This window comes from Pseudorca crassidens, chromosome 1, assembly GCF_039906515.1.
Source record: "Pseudorca crassidens isolate mPseCra1 chromosome 1, mPseCra1.hap1, whole genome shotgun sequence".
NCBI classification, from domain to species: domain Eukaryota; kingdom Metazoa; phylum Chordata; class Mammalia; order Artiodactyla; family Delphinidae; genus Pseudorca; species Pseudorca crassidens.
In genome coordinates, this window is record NC_090296.1 from 173,012,776 (window position 1) to 173,038,250 (window position 25,475).

The following is a 25,475-nucleotide window of genomic DNA, read 5'->3' on the forward strand; positions in this document are numbered from 1 at the left end:
AGAGAAAACTTCACACATCGTTAGAGTTCAACACATAAATTTGGGGGGACACAAAATGCAGCCCGTAACACTCAGTATTTCCAATAAAACAAGGATCTTTAGACCCACCTTCTAAACGATTCCCAAACTACAGAGCCATTGAACTTCAGAAACGGGAGGAACACCAACGTCCATCCACCCAGGACCCGCGGGATGGGTGAGACTCCTCCACAGTCCTTCCCAAATGTCTCCCGAGCATCTTAGGGAACTCCTCTGTCCCCCGTCTCCCGAGGCAGCCCCAGACCCCTCGGGTGGCCCTGCGGTCCGGGAGCGTCATCCTGCTGAGCTGCCGTCGGGCTCCCCACCCCACCTCACCCCCTGCCCCCAGCACACATGCCGGCCCTGGGGCCGCTTGGAGCAGGTCCGAACCCCTTTCCAGGGGCGGCTCTTCAGCTGTGCAGCAGCCACTGTTCGGGTCTTCCTGCTCTGGGCTGAACGCCCCCCCCTGCAGTGTCTTCCTTGTCACCCTTCTCTGGGCAGGTTTCAGTCCATCTCTACCCTTCACCGAGAAGGTGAGGCGCCTGGAAATGAAAGCAATGGCCGTGTCTATGCTGTTCATCCATCCTATGAAATCAGCCCCGCCGCTGGGATAACAGCACTGCGCAGGACGCATGGAGTCCAGCGGTCCTGACACTCATGTTCTGGCGGGGGCGGGGGGAGGAATGGTGGACGCAGAGGAACAAGCAAGGGACAGAGCGGAGCCATGCTCCCTGGAGTGGAAGCACGACCGTCAATAGTGAGGCAGGCGCTCTGGGCTGAGATCCAATGACAAGGATAGCAGCTCAGGCAAAGTCCCTAAGGTAGCAGAGCCCCCCTCCTGCACACCCCCTTCCCAAAGGCCCCACCAGCTCCTTTCTCTCTCCAGACCTTAGGTGCCTCTGAAGCAGGGCCAGCCCAGGGGCAGCTCAGCCAGTGCAGGCCCACCCAAGGTCATCGCCCTGGGAAGGAGGCTCGTCCTTAAAGACAGATTCCAGAATTTCAGTGGCTTCGAGGAGAGAGGATTATGTAGCAGTTTAGGCAGCCCACACTTCTCTGGACAAGCACGGGGTCCGGGTGTTTGGCGCCTTCCCCAAAGGTATGAGGCTGCTTCTGACCAGGACGAACCACGAGCCTAAAGATGGGCACAGAGGGTGCTTAAAAGGCAGGCTCTGCAGTCCTGGCTCCAGTGAACCCCGAACTCTCCCTGGGCCTGAAATGCCCACTACCCACATGGTCTTAGAAGCCCTGGACACTGAGAGACCCGGCTGAAACGTCATGTCCAGCTGCCTCTGCCCCCGGCAGGGTGAGTCCCCATCCCAGGGGGTACCAGCTCTCCAGTGGGCACCCCCTCCCCAGCAGCGATCATCTGTGCTCACGTTAGTCCCCGATACAGGGAGCTTTCAAAGTGGAGGCTTTCTTGCATCACCAGCGCCTAACACTGTGTCAGGAAATAATGGTGAAGGAAGAAAAGAGAGAAGGAGGGGAAGATGCAAGGACAAAGGAGTCCCTGAGCTCCAGCAGGAGCCCGGCTCTCAGGGTGAGTGTCGGCTCCTGTTTGCACACTCGGGCGGCTCCCATCTCCCCCTGAGCCTGCTGTGACCTTCCCCCCATCCTCACAGGCCCACGGGGAGGCGTGGGGCTCAAGGAAACACTGTGGGAGGAATGAATGAGTGAGTGAATGTCACCGCCATCACCACCTCGCTGTCGTGACCACACGGGTCTGGATGCAGGAAAACTAGTACTCCTTGAGAGCACTGGCATCCCCTCCCCGAGAACTGACTTCCTTCTGGGCCAAAGGTCAGAAAGGTGGGGGCTCCATGTTGGCTCTCAGGGGGCAGAGCAGGTGGGGGGCCGTGGGTCACCCAGCAGAGTACTGTCTGTTCCCAAAGTGACTCAGACTGGACTTGGGTGACAGCAGCCTCCCAGTGTGGGCTGCAGAGCCTGTGCTCGCCACCCTGCTCCACCCCCCAGCACTGCACCCCCTTCCTAGTGGGCCAGAGGAGGCTCAGGCCTGGGGCACTGGGCAGAACCATGGCTTCGGGGCAGGTAAGGGTTTCATACTCTTCTTGGCTTCTCAACCTTGGCCATACAAGCACCTGGGAGCATGAAGCAGGTGGCTTAGCCCGGGATCCCTGGACCAAGGAGAGGGTCATAACATCATGGAGGGGGAGGCCCACACGTGGCCTTTCTCAAAAGCTCTGCAGGTGCTTTAGTTGGCAACCAGGAGTGAGAATCACAGCTTATAGAGAAGGCTCGGGCTGGAAGGGCAAAGGTGATGCAGGAAGCTCGTGCCAGTGCCCTAGGGCGGGGTCATCTGAGTGGGAAAGAGACCCAAGCGCCCGAGATAGCCAACAGCGGCAGGTGAGCAAGACGGAGCTTGCAGAGGCACTCGGGCCCTTTCCCAAGTTGTGGTAATAACGGAGCAGAACACAGGAGGGGCAGGTGAGGTCACCTGTGCTGGGTAATGCCGGGGGTGGGGGGAGGGCCCTGGTTTCCCAGGAGTGGGCTGCTCCCTCTGGAGCGTGACCACCCAGCAGAGTCCTGGTGAAGGGGAGGGGTAGGGCAGCCATATTCATGACCCCCAAACTCAGAACCCGAACAGGTTGACAGAAAATGGGGCTGGATAATTTATCTGGATTGTTCCTGAGAATCTAGGGCATAGCCTGTATCTATTGAGAACATACTCTTAACTTCTTTTTTGGGGGGGAGTGGGGTGCTTGAAGAGAGAAGCATTGATCTGAAATCTTATCAACTGGTACAAGTGGCCTGACATCTAAATGGTTGTTTGTCCTACCAGTTACCTGCCCTGGAATCTATTTCCCTCCTACACCGAGAGGGAAAGAACTTTGTGATGGTTAACTTTAATGTGGCATCTTGGCTGGGCTAAGTGGAGCTGGGGAAACTGTTAATGGGTGCGTGTGTGAGGGTGTGTCCAGCAGCCCTGAGCATGTGACCGGGTTCAGCAGATTTCTCTCCCCATTGTGGGTAGGCATCACCCAATCCACTGAGGGTCCCAAACAGAACAAAAAGGGAGAGGAAGGGCAAGTTCACTCTCTGGTTTGAGCTGAGACATCCACCTTCTCCTGCCCTCGGACATGGGTCTGGTTTGAGCCTTCAGACTAAGATCAGGACTTACCCTGTCAGCTCCCGAGGCTCAGGCTTTGGTTTGGACTGAACTACGTCCCCAGGTCTCCCGGGTCTCCACCCACAGCAGGCAGGTCCTGGGGCTTCTCTGCCTCCTCCGTAATGCATGAGCTGATTCCTATAACAAATCTCCTCGTGTCTCTACAGACACTACCGGTTCTGTGGCTCTGTTTCTCTGGAGAACCCGAATACAGAACAGCTGGGATGTTATCATATGCGGACTGTCTTCATGGTTCTTAGAAGCCGGGGCATAAGGTGCCCTCTCTCTCCAGTCACACATCTTCCCGTCGAGTGTGAAGTTGTAGAGATTCCTTTTCACCCCATCGGCAGCATGGGAGCCACCTCCTCCCTGCAGAGGTCATGCCTCGTGTGGGAGGGAGCCTGCCAGGTCTCCGGGCATCTAGTGCAGATGGTGGGAGGGTTTGTACTAAACCAACCCCAATCCAGAAATCCACACGCCCTGAGCTCAACGGGTTTACAATCTAGGGTAAATGTTGATGAGTTTTATTTTGTTATGTGGGGTCCTGAGGAAGGAGACTTGGCCTTGTTCACAAGGAATTACAATACGAGATGCACTTTGAGAGACTCATACTAGAGGGAGATGTTTAGTATATGTTAAGGATATGTTAAGGATATATGGGTATATATGGGTATATGTTAAGGGTATATGTTAAGGATCCACAGCATGCTAGGTCCTGTTCGGGAGGGCTTCCTGGAGGAGGAGGCATTTGATATGGACCTTAGAAGGCCTGTCAGGAATAGATATAAATTAAGATTTAAAAGATACAGGGACAATTCAGTGAAGAAAATGTATTATTTAGTATATGGAATTTGAAACATCTGTTTTGACCAGAGGTAGCATAATTCATTAAAATTAATGCCTGGAAGGATTTGGAGGAATTTTTGCTTTAGTTGAGATTAGTTTTGTTTTCACCAAAGTGGTTTCACCCCAACCAGTTCCCGTAAATGTATCAGTTCAGTTCTGCTTAGCCAAATGTCAGTTTTGTGTGTGATTCACATTCCAGGCACTCGGGGTGAGTGTCGGCTCCTGTTTGCAGGACAGCAGCGAACAGGTCAGCTCCGCTCTGCATCCACGCTGGCGATGAAATGCGACTGTTCATCTCTGTCAGGTGATCGTTCGATGTTTAGGTGAACTGACAGCAACTCAAACAATTTCCAAGCCACGGTCACACTAAAAACTGAAATATCAAACTAAACAAAACTTCAGAGAAATATTCAACAACGGCTAAGAACATCTTATCCAATGTGAATCCCTGTAATCCTGTGAAGTGTCTTTAGAAATAATTTTCTGGGAAATTGGGAAATACCAGCAAGCGGACCATTTGCAGAACTAGTCTCAGCAAATGGATTTTCAGAGGTGGCTTTCGGAGCCCCTGGTTTCCTGATGTGACCTCGAGCCGCCTTGGCTCCTGGGAGGCTTCTAGCTCGCTCTCCTTATCCTCTCGGGGTCTAGATGGGGCAGGGAAGCTTCAGGACTAGGGGCTGGGTAACCTGGGCCACCCCCCCCACCACCACCAAGGTTATCCAGGCCCCCTGGAGCCAACGTGAAGCTCTTTTTCTGTCCCCTGCAGTGTCCGGTGTAAAGAGAAAGTCACTAAAACACAGGCCGGCAGATTTAAGAAGATGGTGAAGCCCTGGTCCCCACCAGACCCCTCCCCAGGGCTCCTTTCTCCAAGGGTGGGCCCACCGGGACGCACCCTGGAAAGCAGCTGCGGTCCATCCAGGTCCTTCTCTCATCCGAGGCCTGAAGTAAGTCACTTCCTCTCCCAGACCCCCAGATTCCCGTTCTGTTCCCCAGGCAATAGATGAAGAGATATTTCTGCTGCTTTCTTCCTGCCTTGTGGCCCCATCGAACACTTTTCGGCAACAGCTCGGCAGGGATGAGCCTCAGGGGTCCCACCTCTCACCCCAGCCTGACCCCCACCTCCCTGGACTGCTGGTGGCTTTACCTCTCTCCTTCCCTCTGTAAGTTCTAACCGTCCATGAACTGCTTGCATTGTTCTCCGTAGAACATATTTTACACACACGAGAATATGGAGAATAAAGTAACATCCCTGTATTAGCATCCTAGAACCAGGCAGCCTAGGAAGCAAAACCTGGAGGCATTGATCAAGAGCCTCTCGGATCCCTCCTCCTCCTCCAGAGGAAGCACCAGTCCTGAACTTGGAGTTTACTGAGTAGTGTTTTTAAGGAAAGAAAACCAGTTTTATACTCCACAGACTTGAGCCACTGTCCTCAGAGCTTTGGGCCTCATGGGACAGTAAGATGTCAAAATTAATGTTGGGCACTTGTGGAATTCCCCACACTTCAGAGGAAGTACGTGAAAGAAAAAAAACTCACAAAACTATCACTTATCATCATAGTCACTTCATGAAAGAAAGGACATTTAACACAAACTATAGAAAGAGCATGTTCTCAGAATTTAAGAAACTGAATACATTAGGTTCGTCAAAACGTCTTTATTTTTCTTGTTTCCACACAGAGCCTGGAACACTTCCTCCTGGACCGGCCTGGCATTTAGGAACCTCATTTAGAAACTAACTTCTATGACCTGCGTCCCTAAGAGGATGGGGACTTTCTTGGCGGGGGGAAGCACCTGGGGGAACCACCCCCATCCAGGATGGGTGCCTGCTGCTGCCACCGTCCCCTCCTCTGATTGTGCCCCACTTCTTGTCTCCCGTCTTATCTCCTCCAGATGCTCCAGCCCCTCCCCCCCAGAACCCTCAGGGACAGGAGCCTCCTGCCTTTCTTCTCTGTCTCCCCACCCTCCAACCCAGGCCCAAAGAAAGGACTTCGGCCAGACCCTGAGTCAGGGCTAGGATGGACGGGGCAGCCCTCTGTGAGGTCACGGGAGGCTGAGTGACCCACTGAAAATGTCCCCAAATGGAACAACTTCATCGATACCATAGCTGCACCTGGGTAGCGTGATACCGCTCCCACTGCACTGGGACAGAGCTGTCACTCACCCGCCCACGTGCCGGAATGAGGGGGATGGTAAAGGGCCGGGCAGATACTTTGCAATAACTCCTCAGGTAAGCGGGTTCTGCCTCTCCCCACCCTGCGCTGAGAACCTTTGCCTTGGCTCTGGCTAGGATGATTTTCGTTGCTGTTTTTTTTTTGGTTTGTGTTTTGTTTTGTTTTGTTTTTTTCTTTTAGCCGTGCTACATGGCTTGAAGGATCTTAGTTCCCCGACCAAGTATCAAACCCACGCCCTGGGCAATGAAAGCACAGAGTCCTAACCACCGGCCTGCCAGGGAATTCCCCGGCTAAGAGAGTTTTTTAAAAACACAGCAACAGCACAGAAACCCAAGTTCAAATGGTACCTCAGCTTGACGCGGGGGGCGGTGCTGCAGGCAGACCCTCGTCTCCCATCTCCATGTTCTGGACTCCCCCCACCCCTCCATGGGCGCTCCCCAGCCTGGGAGCCACTTCAGAGCCCCCCACCACAAAAAGGCCCTGAGAGGCTGCAGCCAAGGGGTCTGGGGGGGCCCCTTCCTCCCTGAGCCGTGTCCTCCTCAGATCTGACTGGGAAACGCCCCCCCAAGTGCAGCCCCCTGCCCTTTACCCATCACAGCACCTCTCGTCCTTCCCGTTCCCACCTGTCCTGCCCTCCTTCAGGTGGGGCAGGGCCGGTCCTCCGGGGCCACCACCTTCACTGTAGAAGATCCCATGTCTCAAAGGCAGGACAAACACACGCGTGCGTGCACGCACTCACATATGCACGCATGTACACACGCATCTTTTTCTTTTAGCTCGAGCCTGAAGAACAGTTGGCTACATGCAAAGGATGATAAACTTCGTTTGTGGTGCAGGTATGTCCCAGCCCTTGGTCCAGGCTCCGGCCTCAGGTCCTGACCAGAAGCTTAGGCAGACCCTCCATCCCCCTCCATCCCCCTCCATCCCCCTCCATCCCCCTCCATCCCCCTCCATCCCCCTCCATCCCCCTCCATCCCCCTCCATCCCCCTCCCACCCCCTCCCACCCCCTCCCACCCCGTGGTGCTCACCAGCCTCCTCGTCCACGGGCATCAGACGGGGGTCTACTGGCCGTGTCCCCCACTAGGGCCAAGTGAAAGAGGGAGAGGCTCAACAGAACCCCATCGTCTGGGGCCCTTGGACACCCCCCATTCAAGCACAGTGTCACCACCTCGAAGCTCAGATCCCTTTTATTCCAATCACCACGTCACTTTGGGGTCCTCACAACAGCCCTGCGAGGTACGGAGCACCCCCGTCGTACGAGCACACGAGGTCTCGCCGGACAGAGAGCAGATCCCGGGCCCAGGAGAGGCCAGGGGTCCCCACGGGGAGGCCCCTCCCACCCACCACCTAGACTGTCCCTTGGCGTCCCCGGCTCAGAAGCCGGGCCGGACCCCGCAGCAGGCCCGGCGTCAGGCAGGAGGGGGCGGCGGTCGGGAGGCTTCACTTCAGCATGAGGACGCGCACGAACTCCTCGTAGCTCACCTGCCCGTCCTGGTCCACGTCAGCTTCCCGGATCATGCTGTCCAACTCCTCCTGGGACACCTCCAGCTGGGCCATGGCCTGCTTGAGCTCATCCATGCTGATGTGGCCGTCGCCATCCAGGTCAAAGGCATGGAAGGCTGTCCTCAGGTCATCCTCTCTGGCCCGGGCCTGAACCCCCTTGGCTATCACTGCCAGGAACTCCTGGGAGCTGATGACACCATCCCCGTCTGCATCGTCCCTGGCGATGAACCCTTTCAGCGCGGCCTCTGACGGGTTCAGGCCCCGCTCCTGCATCACGGCGCCCAGCTCCTGGGTGCTGATGGCACTGTCTTTGTCCTTGTCGAATCTGTGGAAGGTCTCCATGAACTCGGCCGCCTGCTCTTTGGACAGCTGCTCAGCCATGTCTCTCGCACCTTCTACAGAGCTTGCTGCCAACCCGCCCAAGGGGCTCACGTCAGAGCTGGGACAAGCGGCGGGACCGAGGCTCTGTCGGCGTGAGGACAGAGCTCCAGCGGCAGCCTTGCCACAGGATGGGAACCGCTCCTTTTCTGAAAATCCGAGCAAAGGGAGCAAGAAGACTCCCTCCCCACCCCACGTCCTAGGGTGAAATCCTCCTCCTAGGGAGGGACAGCCGAGAAATGCAGGAATTGGAGCGGCCGGTCTGCCCAGGAGAGGTGGAAGGCACCCCGGGCCTCACCTACTCCCGATGGCCAACCACGGCACCCCAGAGGCTTTTGCCCATGTGACTCCCACAGGGACCCTGGCCAAGCTGGGGAGGGGGGCTCAAGAGGGATTTCCCAATTTTAGAGACGGGTGGGAAGGGGAGAGGAGCCTCCCTCAGTGGACATGGCAGACACTGGAGGAGTGGAAGGGCTGTGTCCAGCGTTCCTGTGCTCTCTCGGGGCTGCTGGCCAGCTCTCATCCCATGGGGCGGGGCTGGTGGAGGGCAGATGGTGGTAGAATTGAGTGGGATTCTCCCAGAATGGCACTGCGGGCGTCATCGCCCTCCAGCCCAGTGTGGCTGGCAGATCCTTAGGCGGGGATGCGGCTGCCTGCCTTTTTGCTTAGGGAAAGCGGGGAGCCAGTTGCATGCAGAGCCTGGTGCACAGGTGGTGCTGAGACTTGTTTATTAACTGAATGTTCAAAGTGTGATTTCAGAGCTGAGGAGAAGGCTTCCTGTCCCTGCAGAATACTCCTCCTCTAGCTCCCCAGTTTCTCTGATTCCGTTCTATTAAGACCAGGGTTCTCTACAGAGACACCAGGAAGGAGGGGACCCTTCATTTACGATCTCAGAGGGGTCCTGCCTGGGAGCTGCGGGAAGACTGGAAAGCACTGGGCTGGAGTAGGCAGCCCCTGAAGATGCTAGGGGGTAGGAGGATGTAGAATCGGGTGGCTGAAGCTGTGAACTTGGCCTGGCTCGTGGGTTTACTAAGTCAGCCCCAAGCGCAGAAACCCGTTTAGGAAACTCCCTGGACCCATGGTCTTACCTGTTTCATCTCTGCCCACTGCTCTGTGTAGCAGAGTTTAGATCAAGAGCTCGGGCCGTGGGGACCCTGCAGGAGGAGGGGCATCCCCTTCCTGGAGGATGTTGAGTCCCCTGCAGCTGTGACAGGACGGGTGACCCCCTCCAGGGCGGCTGGGTGAGCCCTTGGGGCGGAAGAGGCTTCACGTGCAGTAGCCGTGTGTCTGTGTGAGAGTGACGTGTGTGCATGAGTGTGTGTTGGTGGGAGGTGTGCAGGCCTCCAGAGCCAGCACGAGGGCAGGTGGCTTCAGCTTCCCAGGGCCCTGACCCGGGAATACACGCCAGTGCATCCACTGCTGTTTGGGTTTTGTGGGTGAAATACCGAGGAACCTGCAGGACAGGTCTTGGAGGCTCCTCTGCCTCCCCCGACTTGCAGGGACCTGCCCGTCCCTCCCCCTGTGCCAGTCTCCCCGGGGACGGCCCTGCCCTGCCCTTGCCCAGGGAGATCCACCCCGGGAAGCGAGAGCGGACACCGTGTGGGAGTCGCTGTCATCCCGGGAGACTAACCCTGGCTCCGCGCCCTTCTTCAGGCCAGTAGAGATGGCGGGTGATCGGGCTGCCCTCCCAGGAGCCCTGCTGGGCCCGCACCCTGAACACAGGGCTCCCACCGAGGCCACAGAGCAGGTGGTTGATCACTGCCTTTGGACCCAGGAAGCTGTGGGTACGGGGCTGGCTCCCCACAAGGCTGGGGCAGGTAACTTCGCCTCCCCTGTGGTAGATGTCGGGTCCTGTTTCCCACCAGCCATCTCATGGTTCCCAAGCTCACCCACCCTTATTGTTATCCCGCGTCTGAGCACCACCGCCCTGGGTCCCTTGAGCATCTTGCTTCCAAAGCCTGTACATAAGCCACAGATACGTTTCCAGGTCTCTTCTTGGACAGATGTTTAATTATTAAAACCATCTACATATTTGCAGTGATTATCCATCACTGCAATTTTCCCAACCGCCGTGGTTCACGGTCTCACCAATCCAGACGCCCTTTACCTCTCACCCCTAACTCGAATCTCAGCCTTCTTTTTCCTCTGGTGGGATTCATTCCTACACCCACCTCCTCTCGTAACTCTTTTAACTCTTTTACATTCTAAGAAGTGGCCCTGAGGCTTTTGTCTTATCTACACAGCTGGTGTGTCTCCTTTCCATCCTCCCTCATCATAAGACCCTAGGAGCCCTTTCTATGCCACCATAGCCGTGGTCTCTCTGCCACAATCCTGTCCAGCCAACCAAGTTTCCTAGAAACAATGTGTTTCTCATACTGCTTCTTTCTTTAGGGAAATTGCTCTTTCCTGCTTTGGAGCCTCGTATCAGCTTTAACTGGTCGACAGTGAGGGAGAGCTCTGTACATGATACAACACGGCCCCTGGTACTCTCCCACCCTCGGTGATGGGTTGATGAGGACCTTTTGCATCTGTGTTCAGTGATGTCAGTTGTCACCAGCTTTACCCTTTCCTTGGACATCCATCCCCGCCTGTCAACACCTCATTGCCTAACCTGGTAGAGCCACGCCTATGCCTCTGCCCCATTTATCTGGGGGAGAGGGTGACGTTCATATTCACACCTGAGCTCCTGTGTGCCAGGTGCCATGCAAAGGGCTCTAAAGGGTGATCTCATCTTGTCCTCACTGTTTATTCCTATGTTCCAGATGAAGCAACTGAGGCTCAGAGAAGTCACAAAACAGGTTCATGGAAGAGCCGGGAATTTGCATCTGGGTTTGCCTAACTGCAGAGCCCAACCCCTTCTGTCCCGCATCACGCATCACGGCACAGCTCAGCTTCTGATAACCGACCTTCACACGCCAGCTGCTGAGGACAGCCAGGCCCTGCCCCCGCAGCCCTTGGAGCCCTGGTGAGAGCTGGCAGCCAGGCTCGACCACCCCATCAACACCTGACTGCATGAACTGTGGCAAAGCACGGGCACAGCTCTGCTCAGGGACCTGGCTTTGCTCTGGCAGAAGGGCGGGGGCTGTGGATTGATGGTAAGACCAGAGACGAGCCTGAAGGAGATGTGTTTCAATCCCCACTCTCTGCCTCTCACCAAGTGCCTGGCTGGGCGGCACAGCCCAGATGATGCTGGTTACCTGATTCGAGTCAGTTTTACAGTTTCAATTAGCTAACTGGGTCAGTGGATTTGGTGGTACACAGGCGGTTCTCAGGACTTCCCTATGAAGCCCTTGGAAACAATTTTACCGAGAACGCCGTCATTTTGCAACATCCTTTCAGCATCACCTGCCGCCGTCAGTACTCATCAAGTCTACCACTGTTCTCCTATCTTCCGGAACATTGTGTGACAAGCTGCCCTCTGATCTAGCTTGACCTCCTCTCTATCTTGAGACCCTCATCTCTGGCTCCGCAGATTCCTTTGAACTTGAGGTTTTTCCCCTAATTTTATTCCAATTTCTTCACCCGTGTTAGTAATGGCTGTGCTTGGTGAACAGGTGGAAACAATGCAGGTGTTTTGAAGATCTCTAGCCTTTAACTCTCCTTTCATAGCTTTCTTCACTTTTTAAAAGCATGCCTGACTACTTTCTGGCATCTTGAAAAGAGAGTGGAGCTTTTTCTCCTTCCTTGGTCCTCCGTTTTATTATAATTTTAACATCCTTCTGTTCTGTTCTGGCCGGAGTTCTCCTTGTCCTGCTCTCCACACCCTCCCCCAGATCCTGGCTTGACTCGCCTGCTTGATTCCACAGCCCGCAGGATCAGAAAAGGCAGGTGTTTGCTGTTATGTGATTCTCTCTTTTTCTTGTTCGTAGAGCCTGTCATTTATACTGGCCCATTTCCCTTGGAGTATATTCCAAGCTGTTATCATTTACAGTGAAAAGTGCTCTAAACCAGTTCTAAATATTGGGTTCACGGTTTTTTGTTTGTTTCCTCAAGCTACACCACTTTCCCCTGAGATGCATTTGCAATTCCTTCCTCCAAGTGGACTTTATTTGTATCTAGAAGCCACGGTTTTGGAACACCCTGTTTCATTTTTAGTAAGGTGTTGGGTGGATTGGGGCACAGCCTGGGGGGACCTTTCTCTTACTGGCCACCATGAAGAGCTCCCCCCCAACCCAGAGCACCCTCCCCTTCCCCAGCACTTCACGTGTCATGCATCATCCGTGTCCTTTCTGGAATGAAAACAGTGCCCGCCCAGGGTCTTCTCTCCCGAGGCTTCCCTCCGAAAGGTTGCCTTGGCCTTCATGCCATCAGGTCTAGGGGTCAGGGGCTGCCCAGGCCCGGGGATGCTCTCCAGAGCTGACCACAGAGCAGCCAGCTTTCCCAGGTGCCAGGAGGCCCGTCTCTCCTGCATCCAATTGGTTACAGAGACCACACAAATGTTGGTTCTGCTAGCGCCCCACTAGCGAAAATAGCGATTCCAGCTTTTAGTCCCTTCTCTCCCAAGAACTCAGATCAGGCACGAAGCCTGTGGTCTGGGTGAGGAAATGGAGGATGGAGGGGGTAGTGGAGGGTGGGGTGCCAGGTCCCCAGACAGACCCTGCACTGAGCTCACCCCTCCTGTCTCAACGTCCCCGGGCGGGCACATGGAGGGCTTTCTGTTGGTGGCTCTCAGAGCCAGGACTGGACCTTGGTTCTCCCTGGGATGCTGGGACCACACAGTTGATGACAGCGTCACAAGCCCTCTCGCCCCATCCTCCCCATCACACAGGCCACGTGTGGCACCAAGCCCGCCCCCCACCCCCGCCTTCACCCAATTCCAGTCGGTCACTCGTCCCGGGAGACCTGAGTTCTATCCCAGCACAGCCGTGTGACCTTGGTCAGAGCCTTTGTCATCCATTCAACAGATGTGCCGGAGCCAAGCTGGACCTCGAGAGCCTGCAGTGACCAGACACTCTCCCTTCCTCCAGGGAGACCGGGGCTGGAGAGAGATTCCCTCTGCAGCTGCAAATGCCCTCGGGTCCATTCCCCAAGGACAGCCGTCCTGGGCAGCACCAAGAGGACCTGCCTTGGAGCCAGGAGATCCTACTGCGAGGCCCATTTTTGTCCCTCACTAAGCAGTAGTACAGACCTGGGTAACTGCTCACACTTGATGGGTTACAGTGTCTGGAAAATGAGGGTGTTGCACTGGATGGTAGCTTTCAGAATTTCATTAGCAGTTGAGCCACGTTGCAAATGAAATCTTACTCGTATGACAGATAATCGTTAATATTCATTGGGTTCTTACTGTTCCAGCTACCCTCCTGAACCTTCCATGCATTGACGCACAGTGCCCTGGGCCACGCTGCGCCCAGTTTACAGGTGAGAACCGTGAACCAGAGAGCTGCAATTTGCCCAACACAGATGAAGCAGTTAAAAGCAGACTTTCCTGCTTGGCGGTGGGGAAAGGAAGGAAATCGAGTTGCTCCGCTTCACCTTCTCCTGCTTCCTTGGCGTCTCTGGAAGGACCTCTGCAGAGTCCAAGGGTCTCCGAGACCAAGTTCAAGTCCACTGGATGAATGACCTCAAAGGGAGCTGGAACTGTGATTTTCCAAGCCACTTTGCTCCTTCTGATGGCTTGTCCAGGTGCCCAGCTCACGCCCCAAGCCTCCTGCTTCCTCCACACCTCACGGGCTCACCATTAGGTACACGCATTCACACATGAAGGCTTGAGCCTCGTGCATGTCCTCGCGCACGCGCGCGCACGCACACGCATCTTCCTGTATTAAACACAAAGGTTTTCATCACCACCGTAAACTTCAAAGGCTTGGAACTTGGAACCAACACCTTTCCAGCCTCTTAGTGAGTCCCAGACCCCTCGGGGGAGAGCAGCTTGTTCTCCTCAATGTAATTAGCACCACCGCCACCCAGCCCCCCACCCCCTCGCGATGGGGACTTAGAGGAACTGACGGGCCGCCTTAACCACTTACCAAGTGCGTCTTGATATCAAAAGATTTGTAGCACGGAGTTCTAGCGCCTCCGCAATATCAGTCCCTGTCATCGTTTCGGTTTGTCAATTTTTTTCCAAACATCAGATAGAAGTTTGAAAGGCGGGCGGGTCATACACGTGAGCCCTGGCCCCTCCAGCCTGCTCTCCTCTGGACTCTGCCCCGGGGCCAGCCCGGAACCCCTTCCCCTGCCCACGGACAGGGCAGGCAGTGAGTGACTGCAGGACGAGCTACTTGGGCAAGATTACTGAGCCCTCAGGAATCACAAAACATCGTCCTTTTCCCAGGAAAGCAGACTTTGACTTGTTCGGCTACTTTTATTGTGAGATTTAGCACCGATGTGCTTTGGTTTTTGGTGATGGTTTAATCCTGAATCAAAGTGGCTCTCAGCAGTTAAACACAGGCCACTTTATGTCCCTGTGTCGCCTTGGGCATGAAAGCACGATGAGGCCCCCAGAGACTGAGGGTGCAGGTGGAAGGATTAAAGGCAGGTGGGGCCCCGGGGTGTACCCTGGAGGCTGACTTGAAGACCAGACGCCTGGAGAAAGCAGCAGGACCTGCCAGGAGGACCCACCAACCCAGGAAGACCCAGGAAACGCTCAGAACAATCCAGGCCTTTGGCTGCCTCCGCACTCGGCGGACTTCATTCCGCAGGTGAGGCCTCGAGTCATAAACGCAAACCACCCGGCAGCGTGTGATCCCTGAGTAGGAGGCACAAGGCAGTGCCTGTGTCCTGGAAGATGACGTACCTGGTTATTTGTCAGACTTCAGTTCAACGATGCACAGCTCCGATCCCAGATCTCCTCCCTGAACTGAAACTGCAGCCCAGCCCGGGACAGGCCTGGAGGAATCTTGATGATTCACACAAGACCAAGACTGAGCAAACGTCATTCTCAGAGCTGGCTCAGGCTCTGAGGCTGGAATGGCCTTCGGTGGGAGGTGAGAACGGGCCAGGACCCCTGGTTCCCACACAAGGAGCCCCCCTCATCCCCCCAGCTGAGAAGACCCTCTCCTGGCAACGAGTGTGACTAAGAAAGCATTGCTTTTCCCGTGGTCAGTGGAAGTCGGAAAGTAGAGCAAAGCGTCGCCATCCCCTCCCGGCCTTGAAAAGTAAGAAGCAGTAGAGGAGCTGGTCAAGAATACGTGCGCGGTACAGAGGCCACCGCTGTCCCCAGGTGAGCCTGAACTCCACTGTCGGTGTCTCATCACCACGTCCCGTGTTTGTCTTTGTCAGTCTTGTTGCTTCTTAGACTGTGAACTGCAAAGATCCCAGAACAGCAATGCAAGCTGCATGCCCCCCACAAACCCAGGTGTGTCTCATCATTTCTGGGAGATTTAGGGATGGAAAGTCAGAGGCAGGAACTTTAGCTGCTGAGACCAAACACCCCAAAGACAGCCTGAGACGAGGGATAGCCCTGCACTCACCCTGGGAAGAGTGGGTTGGAATCGGGGAGACCCCACGGAGCTATTGGGAGTTTCCAGATTGTCCCTAAAGCCACAGGGGAGAAGATGGAGGCCCTACCCCAGGTCCTTGGGCCACGCTCCGCTTCCCAGGACCCTCTCCCACCTCCGTCCTGAGCCCTTCCTCCGCCTGGTCCCTCTAGATTCACACCAGTCGGACATTCGGCTTTGAGGGGAGAAGTCCGCTCTCCGCTGGATCTGCCAGGCCTCATCACCCTGACTGTGCTCGGGCCTCTCTAAGGAGCTGGGCCAGCGTCCCATAATAAAGAGCAAGTCGGACAAAAGTGCCAGGTAGCAGACGGCTTGCAGGGAGTTGGGAGGTAAGTCCATCCTCCTGAGGCCCAGACAGCACGACTGTGTGCATGGGGGTGGGGTGCACCTTTCTAGCATCAGTGCAGGGCTGTGAAACTGGGGAGAAGCCACAGGTGGAGGTACAGAAGGTAAAGCATCAGCAGCTGCTCCCAGGGGTCAACACAGAGGTCACCCATCCCCGCAGAGCCACTCGGCAAACCTGCGAACAGTAAGGGGAGATGACAGACCACACAGTGGATAAAGTGGGCACCTGGGCAAGAGCATCTGAGGCACCCCATGGGGTTTGAACCACAGGGAAGGGCTTGAAGAGAGACACGGGTCCAATCCTCTTGCAGGTGGAGGCAAGGCGGACCCTCCTGTACTCTGTTCATTCAGCAAATATCTCCTGGGCGCGGGGGCCATCCTACCGCAGAGGGCTTGGCAGGGGAAGAAATCAGAAGCAGCCTTGCCTCTTGTGAAAATTACATGGGAAGAAACAGAAAGGAAGCAGGTCCACAGGCAAGATCAATGTAGAAGTAAAAGTTATGAAGAAAATAAAGGAGAAGAATAAGACAGGAGAGGGATGAGGTGGAGGAGGGTGGTTAATTAGAAGTGGGTGGTTGGGGAAGGCTTGGCAATGAAGCGATATTTGACTTTTGACTAAAGTGACGAGAGAACGGCCGCTTGAATGTCGGGGACAGAGTGTCCAGGCAGATGGAGCAGCTCGTGCAAAGATACCAAGGTGGAAATCAGGATGGGAGCGTTCAAGGAGCAGAAAGTAGGCCAGTGTGCTTGGAGCAGAGTGTTGTGGTGATGTGGTCAAGAGGGCCACCGTAGGGAGTTTGGATTCTACTGAAACCCAAAGAAAGCCCATTATAGCGTTTCAGCAGAAAATGACATCACTGAAGAATACCACAAAAGGGGAGACCCATTACGGCAGGGCCGTGGTCCTGCCGGGAGATGACGCGGCCTGGCGCAGAGGATGTGTCGAGGTGAAGCTGAAAGATGGGGTATGAGGTGTGAGAGAAAGGGAGGAATTAGATGTGGCTCTGGGTTTGGTTCTGAACAACCGGACGGGTTTTTTTTAAGAGATGGGGAGATTGAGGGGAAGCAGGTTCAGATGAGGACCAACGGCTCCACTTCGTCATGTTAACTTTGAGGGTCTCTCCAAACATCAAATGCAGGGGCTCAGTTGGCAAGTGGATCCCCAAGGAGCTTGGCAGGAGGGCTCTGCACCAGCAGGTGTGTCCCAACATTTCCCATAATGGAGGATACCTACTGCGCGTGAGTCCCCCGCCTCCCGAGTGGGTTTTCCAGGTGCCGAGTAAGAAGGTCTAAGACTGAGTTGGGGAGAACCGCGAAGAAAACAGCCACAGGCGGGGAGCGGTAGGAATTGGAAGGTCTAGGTCCTGAGTTTTCAGCCTGCTGGTCATCTGACCTTCATGCATTTGCTAGTTCTCACATCCTTCATCTGTAACGTGGAGACATGAGACAATAGGAATGAAAGTGCCTGATACACGCTTGCTACAGAGTAACTGCCCAATGAACAGGCAGTTGACCCATAAATATTCCACTGGAAAGGTGTACTATGCTCTGAGTGTTTGTGTCCCCGCCAAATTCATATGTGGAAATCCTAACCCCCAGGTGATGGTATTAGTTGGCAGGGCTTTTGGGAGGTGATGAGTTCCGGAGGGAGGATCCTCCATCAGTGGGATTAGCGACCTTAAAGAGAGTCCAGAGAGAGCCCAGGTCCTTTCCATCCAGTGATGGAGGACACAAGAAGTCTGCAACCTGGAAGAGGGCCCTCCCCCCGCCAGGCCTCCCCGGGGCCTCAGACTTCCTGACTCCAGGACTGTGAGCAATAAGTTTCTGCTGTTAACAAGCCCCCCGGGGGTGGCATGTTGTTATAGCAACATGATAACACTAAGACAAGGTGTTTGCGTTTTGCTGGGGGGAAAGGAAGTAGATAAGTAAATGTTAGGGCTGGTGAGTGGCTGTATGGAAATAGGGGGGTGGGAGAAAAAGAGGGAGAGAGAGAAGGAGAGAGAGAGGCCCGTGGCCACACCCATTCTAGGAGGGCACAGGAATGGAGCTGGTTGAAAAGACTAAGCATCCCAATCTATATCTTTCTCTATAGCGCCCAGCAGGAGAGGCACAAATTCTGTTTAACAGAAGCTGTAGTAGCACCATTTCAGGGGGGAAGGCAACACCCTGGGTCATCTGCTCTTCTAAGGAAGTAGCTGCAGCAGGCCCTCCCCTGTTGTGGGTCTGTTGAGGTCCTTATTAACACTATACTCTGTGAGGCCAACCCCGCTGTTCCCACCAGGGTCCCAGCATCCTCGGTGCCTCTCACCTCCAGCCCAGGCAATTCTACACCGGGTTCACTCCTGATTCTCAGCTCTACCACTGTGGTCCTCCAAGTGTGTTCCACGGATCTATTTGAGGGGAGGGTGTCCCCAGTACCCTTTCAGGAAGCCTGGGTGGTCACAACTATTCTCGTAACACCAGACACGGTTTGCCACTTTCACCGTGTCAGCTTTTTGCACTGAGCTCAGAGCACTGGTGGGTGAAATCACCAGCCCCTTAGCAAGAATCAAGGCTCCTGTACCAGCAGTCATTATAGCCTTCACCACCACATGGTCTCAAGTTTTTAAAAAGCCAGCTTCATTTAAGAACGTTCTTGCAGAAGTAGTAAAATTATTATTTCAACCCTTGCGTGCACATCCTTAATACTCTGCTGCGTAGTCTAGTATGATTTGTTGTAAGAAAAGCACTTGTGTGCATACGTAAGTCACAAGGTAAGCTTTTTTCATGGAACACCAGTTTTTGGGGAAAAAACAGCTGATAGACAAACTGCGGTTACTCAGACTTGGTATTTGGCATTTTCTCAAAAAGCGATGAAGTGAGCCTAGCACTTCAAGGAAAATAACTGACAGTATTTGTTGCAATAATAAAATTTCAGCATCCAAATGAAAATTAGAACTTTCTAGATTTTGTATTTGCCACTGTGAGCTTGAGACTTCCCAATACTTAAAGACTTTTCTAATGGGATTGGTGGTAATATTAATGAATGTGATTTTTTAAAATTATACATGCAATGATTCAACATGCAGAAGATCTGCAGAACTCAGGATTTTCCAAATGACCAATGCATAGCATCACAGAATCATGCATGAGTAAAAGATCCATTCAAAGCACAGGAGTGAGCGATGGATTTTAATGGAACAGGATGAAAAGTTCGTTGGCATGGTTTCAGAGTTCACACTACAACCAACCTTTAAGAAGCTACCGCCTGTCAAATTTTGATATGGTACCGACGAAGAATAACCACAGTTACCTGAAAGGGTCATTAAATGCTCTCTCCTTTGCCAGCTGTGCATAGCTGTGTGAAGCTGGATTATCATGCACTTCACATCAAAACATCTTCCCACAGATCAAGTGCGGAAGCAGACATGCTTTCATAAATCCGGGCATTAAAGAGATTTGCAAAATTATGTTTTTAGGTACCACTCTTATTTTTTATACAGTGTAATTAATTTTTTTATAAAACTACGTTATTTGTATTGACATGTAATGGGTTTTTTATTTGTTTTTTAAAAGTTATAAATACATAAAAATATATTTAAATATTTTAAAATTTTATTAGTTTTAATTTCAAACCCAGTAAATATTGACAGACATTTTAAAAAGCTCTTTAGAGTCCCCAGTAATTTTGAAATGTTTAAATAGGTCCTAATACCACAAGTATATGCTGGAGGGAAAGGAATCAGTGCACTGAGAGACCGCAGGGGGAGAATACAGAAGCCTAGCAAATTAAAAACATTCCCTCTGTCATAGTTTCCTAACCAGCGAGTTGCAACAATTTAGTTGTCACAGCCCTGTGCCTTGTGAGTCATGAGCAGCTCTGTTTAAAACCCTTACTGAGCTCCCTTTCAACGTGTCTTTTTGAAGAACACAGGCCATGACCCAGAAACCTGCAGATACCTGTTGTCCACTTACCCTTTGTAGGTGAGGCAGGATGCAGTCCATCAGTGGGACAGTGTCAGGCACAAGTTTCATCGTGATGCTGGCCCTTGGTTCCCCAGGGCGCTGTCAGCTACACGCCGTTGTCCAGTGGTTCTCCTGCTCCTGCCCTTGCAGCATTTCATGAATACATCCCCCCAGCATACGAATTTGAGGGGAGACACATTAGGACTAAAGCATTCAGTTTGTCATTTCTTTCTTTCACAGGTCATCGTCTAAACCCAACCCAAACTCAAACTACAGACCATTTGTTGAAGAGACTGTCTTTGCTCCATTGTCGAAGCTCAGGTGACTCTCTTGATAGGGGTCCCTCTCTAGGTTCCCTATTTGGTTACACTGATCTACTTGTCTGCTCTCCAGCCAGCACCACACTGCCTGGATCGCTGCAGCTCGACAGTAAGTTTCGAAGTTGGGCAGCATCCGGCCTCGTTCCTCCCCTTCCGTCCTTCGCTGGCTCCTCTGGGTCTCACCACTTTGGATCTGCATGGATTCCCACAGGCAAAGCCACCTCTTCTCACTCCGTGGCTGGTCCTTCCCCGGGCTTCCTGGGAGTCGAGCTCCGAGCATGTGTGCCTGGTGGGCATCCCACTTCACCTTCTCGAGAACCTCCTCTTAAAAACACCCCTTTCTTCAGCTCTGTCCATTCCCATTCCCGAAACCAGAAGCTCAGACTTTCAGCCATGGCCTTGCTAAAATGTGCAGGGGTTCCCATGCATTGGAGGATAAACGTGAATTCCTCTCGCCTCTGACAAATCTCGCTTGTCTTCCTTTCTTCATCTCCCGCTTTCTCCCCTTCACCCTGGGCTGCAGCTGCACCAGCCTCTTTTCTGTTCCTTGGCCACACCGAGCCTCTCCCACCTTTGGACCTGGAACCTGTTGGCCTCCGCCTGGAAGGCCCCTTCTCCCCCTCAGGTCACCCTTGTGTGCCACCTCTGCAGAGAAGACTTCCGCAACCATCGCTGCAGAAGTACCCTCCCCACCTGCTGTCCATCACCACCCTTTATTTCCTTGATAGCATTTATTGAAAGTATCTCATTATCTTGCTTGTTTCTGTTAGTTTCCTCGCTAACTAGCTGTGTTGTGGTTGGAATACATATGAGCCTCTGGAGGATCTGGGGACAGCCTGCTTCTATCTAAAGAAAAAATATTTTTCTTTTCTCCTCCTCTGAAAACCCTCTTGGGAACCCTAAGGTTTTCAGACTTCGGAAACCAAAGAAAAGGAAAGGGAGTTCTTTTCAGGCAAAGACAACCTCTGTTCTTCCTCCTGCCAAAACCCTCAGCTGCAGGCAGGGAAGAGCTCAGAGCCAGTGGTTTCACTGAGTGGAGGGTGTGAAGACTGGGGGGGGGCGGGGGGATTCCGGTAGGCAAACCCAGAACTCATCTCTCTAGAGGCTGTCTACCAGCCTCTCTGGAGGTGTCCCCACTGGTCCCGGGGACTCTGGGCGGTGGGGAGGAGAGCCCAGCCTTTCCCAGAGCTGCTGGCGTCAGTGCAACTAGCCAGCCGGCCCACTGCCTGGGCCTGGACTCCTGTTCCAACAGGACCTGGACTTCAGGCAACCGCAGGGCCGGGCGCGTGCACGGTGAGGGGCATCCCAGCTCCTTCTTCAGCGCCAGCAAGTCAAGCCGGGGCCAGAACACCAGCCGCCGGCCCTGCACCCGGCCACCTCCCGGCGCCCGGCCACGTCCGTGTGCAGGACCTCCTCCCCGCAACGGTCAGGGCCAAGCAGCTGACCGAGGAGCAGGTGGCCGAGTTCAAGGAGGCCCTCTCCCCTTTCGATGAGGACGGAGACGGCGCCATCAGCACGCGGGAGCTGGGCACCGTCCTGCGGTCGCCGGGCCAGAAACCCACTGAGGCCGAGCTCCAGGACCTGGTGGGCGAGCTGGACCGCGACGGCAGCAGCACCGTGGGCTTCCCCGAGCTCCTGGGCCTAATGGCCCGTAAGGTGAAGGGCAGGGACGCCAAGGACCAGATGCGGGAGGCCTTCTGCGTCTTCGACAAGGACGGCAACGGCCTGATGGGCACGGCCGAGCTGCGGCACGTGATGACCCGGCTGGGCGAGAAGCCGAGAGACCAGGAAGTGGACGAGATGATCCGGGCGACGGACGTGGACGGGGACGAGCTGGTACGCTACGAGGTGTTCATGCGCTTGCTGGTTTCCAAGGGCGGCCACAGACCCACCTCCACCCCCACCCCCATCCCCACCCAGGGTGTCCGGGCTCTGCACGTGGCGCCGGAGGACCTGCCTCCGTTCCCCCGGCCCCTCCGGGCACTGCTCCTCCGCTGGTTGACCTGATCCAGCTGTCTGTCCCCCTTTCCTCTCCTCTCCTCGTTCCTGCCTACCTCCCCACCTTCTCCTTGCAGGATGACACAGGCCGCTCCCAAGCCCAGCAAACCCCAAATGTTCCATCCCTCGGGAGCAGAAGCTCAGGGATGTCCCTGTGCACCGACCAGGGCAGGAGGATGGTCACAGCCTCACTGGCCGCTCATGCCCCAGGGAGGGCGCGGTGTGCCCTCCGGGAGCCCTCCACGTGGGATCCCTAAAGCGCACCCGGTACCTCCATCCGCTGCGGACCAGGGCCCTGGGGCGAGGGGCACTCTTGGAGGCTGACAACCAGGGTCTGGCCTCCTGAGAAACACCACCTCCTTTCCCCGCCCCCGACTCCCCTGCGCTCTCTTGTTCCCTTCTGTCTCTGTGCCAAACCGCGGCGAGGTGATTTGTCTCTTAAAGCTGGGAGTCAGTTGTAACACGTTTGTATTCACCTTCTTGGAGGGAAATTTGAAAGGGAGAAAGAGGCCACAGGGGAATAAAGAAAACGTCTGTTTTTCTCTGGTTCCAGTGGAAATGATCCTTGTTAAGTTCAGGGTTTAAAAGAGGCAGGAATCTCTCTTTTTGTGCTTTTTGGAAGTGCGGTGAAATCTTGTATTGATGGGCGTAGCGAACAGAGAGGAGTCTAGGCAAGGTAAATCTTGAATATTTATTTCAAATAAAATGGAGAAGTTGGCAGCAAAGGGTGGTTAAAAATCCATGTAGAGCTTCTAAGATCTGAGTCGATTATGGTGGGGAAGGAACAGTGGTCTGTGTTCATGGATTTCTTACATTCATGATCGAGTTGTTGGGAAGCGCGGTTTGAAGAAAGTCAGGGCTGGAGAGGGCCCGTGTGGTGCAAAAGCAAGAGACAGTGCTTCCCGCGTTAAACCCTGGCTCCCAGAGGTGGCATCAGATAACCCCAAGGCCGAAGGGGCTTGTCAGAGATTATTTCAGTGTTTTCGTGGGGTGGACACTACACCTGGGGTTATCAGAGAGGGCTACCAGCCCTGGGACAGTCACAGAGCAGCTGGCCCATCTTGACAAGTCCTCTTTCCTGACACCCTCCCCACCATGCACATTTCCTCATATGTAAAGGGAAGAGCATGGGCTCTGGGGCCGGACAGACTGGGAATGTAGTTATTGCTGCCCTGCCGACTGGGCCCAAATCACTCGTCCTCCCCATGGTGACAGCTGACACTCTGGCGGCCCTTCCTGGGCGCCGGGCCCTGCTGTGAGCACACTGCCTGTGCAGTGACTCACTACCACCCTACAGGGGGCCACCCTCTGCAGCTTCCCTGTCTACAGATGAGGAAGCCAAGACACCGAGAGCTTAAGAAAGCAGCCTGTCCCACAGCTGGTAAGGGGCAGAGCTGGAGTTGGATGCAGGTCTGTGCCCCTGATCTCACTCACAGCCTCCCTAGAGCTCCATGGCCTCCACCGTGACCTGATGATGAGAATCGCGCCTCCTCCAGCACTTGTGAGGATCAGAAATCATCTTAACATGCCTGGTATGCAGTAGGTGCTTAATAAATGACAGCTACCATTGCTATCATCCTTCCAGCACCAACACTCTGTATTTCCACCCGTCGGAACAGTCCAAGGGAAAAGCCAGGGTCTGGTTTGGGAACTGGCCCCGGCGGGGCAGCTGCAGAACCCACTTCGTGCAGGAAAAGAAACCAGTGCTCTGACCGCGGGGCCTTGCAGGCTCGGCCTCTTTGGGCTCATCCTTCCACAGCCTCAACAGTCGGGGGTGGCTGAACTCCTGCAGGTGCAGGCTTGGGAGCAAGCCCGTAAGAGTGGACGGAACGTCTAGGTGCCATGGACATGGCTGCCCCGGTGCCATGAGCAGAGACCCAAGCCTGTTGTCACCTCAGAGGCTCAGATGTGCATCATGGTCCCATCTGCCAAAAGAAGCACTGACGTCATCCCCAGGGACCTTGTGTCTTTCATGGAACGTGTGCTCAGTGCTGCGGGAGGGAAAGAAGCAGAGGTAAGGAAGGGGAGGTTCCAGGTCTCCCTGCACAGTGTCCACGGGTCTACAGTTGCCAGTGTGGGCCTGGCTGGGGAGCTGGCATTCAATCCCCTCTCTGCTGGTGGGTGCCCTGAAGTATGGGGACCTGTGTGCCTGCCAGCACTTAAGCTGGAAGGGGTGAGGTGTCTTTCTGCATCTCTGTCCGGCCTCCTGGCATCACACCCGGAACCACCCTGCCTGCATTTAACTGGCTTTAGAACCTGTCGTGAGAACCCCTGGGGCCAGGGCAGGAACGCAGCTGGTGTTGGAAAGACCTCCTGTCCCTCCCGTGGGTGTGCCGGTGACACCCAGAAACCAGGCTGCGGATGAGGGGTCTGAACAGACTGGAACCAAGATGACAGTTTCTCCCCCGTCCCCAGAGACAGCAGAGCCCCTCAGACCACCACCTGCTGTTTCCAGTTTCCAGCTTGGCTCTCGTGACCCGGAGCACTGGGGGGAGTGCATCCCATGGGGGACCGGCACACACAGGTTAGTGATACACGGGCCTCCCTTCTGCGTGCAGATGGGAATCAGGCATCAAGGCTGAGGGGACCACAGAGCTGAATGTGCCCCCCTGGGTTTTACTTTCCTGACACAATTTTTTTTAATGTTTTCTGTTGTCCTTTCTCATTCAAGCAAGGCCGTCAGCCAGCTCTGCCACGTGGCTGGATGCTCTCCCAAACTGCTAGGTTAGGGACAGGGATGCCAGCCAAGGGGCGCACAGAGGGTGGCGCTCTCTGAATCTGGGGGTCCCCTGCCTTGGTCGGTGTGTCCAAACTGCAGTGGGTGCAAGTCCTTCACGGTTGCTGACAGCCAGGCGAACCCTTCACAGTGCCCACCTCCATGCCGGGCACCGGCCACTCCCACTCCGGGTGTCCCGTCGTCACACCTGGGCCTCGGCCAGGGACTCGGGCTCCTGGGCCACACCCGCGTCTGTCTTCAGCCTCCTCTCCACCCCCCCCGCCACCCCCCCCACTCCATCTTCTTTTCCTTCTCCCTCCCCACAGTGCCAGGACTTGTGCTGTCCCCAGACACCTAGATAGACGTTTTGTTGGTGAAGTGCAGTCACCGTATTGCCAGGTGTAGGTCCTTGGCCTTGTTGAGTAGGACGGGGCAGGGGGGAGGGAGGAGGTTGGGAGTGGGGCCCTGAGGACCTGAGCGAGGAGTCCAGGCCTGCAGAGCAGCCTGCGTTTCCGGAACAGACTTGGAGCAGCCCCTCCAAGCTCAAGTTCCCTTTTCCTTTCAGTCCACGAATAACTGGACTTAACCTCCCTTCATCCCCCAAAAAGGTGCTTTCTGACTGCAGCTCAGAACATTCCATCCATCCTTGGGGAAGGAATTTATAAATATTACCT

General features: G+C 54.7%; 2 protein-coding genes and 1 long non-coding RNA gene across 3 annotated transcripts; 2 read left to right on the forward strand and 1 right to left on the reverse strand.

Annotated features, from left to right (window-relative positions):
* Window positions 1-7,331: 7,331 nt before the first annotated feature.
* On the reverse strand, window positions 7,332-8,670 carry LOC137203649 (calmodulin-like). The gene has a single exon (XM_067700243.1). The coding sequence runs from the start codon at window positions 8,042-8,044 to the stop codon at window positions 7,601-7,603; it is 444 nt and encodes a 147-aa protein (XP_067556344.1). The 5' UTR covers window positions 8,045-8,670; the 3' UTR covers window positions 7,332-7,600.
* A 4,203-nt stretch (window positions 8,671-12,873) lies between these two features.
* LOC137203665 (uncharacterized) lies at window positions 12,874-20,389 on the forward strand. The gene is made up of 3 exons (XR_010933229.1): window positions 12,874-15,200; window positions 15,630-15,806; window positions 20,008-20,389. It is a non-coding gene; the product is annotated as an uncharacterized lncRNA (long non-coding RNA).
* A 91-nt stretch (window positions 20,390-20,480) lies between these two features.
* LOC137220910 (calmodulin-like protein 3) lies at window positions 20,481-22,094 on the forward strand. Its single transcript, XM_067730201.1, has 2 exons — window positions 20,481-20,496; window positions 21,289-22,094. Exons 1-2 carry the CDS (start codon window positions 20,481-20,483, stop codon window positions 22,092-22,094), a joined length of 822 nt encoding a protein of 273 aa, XP_067586302.1.
* Window positions 22,095-25,475: the final 3,381 nt, after the last annotated feature.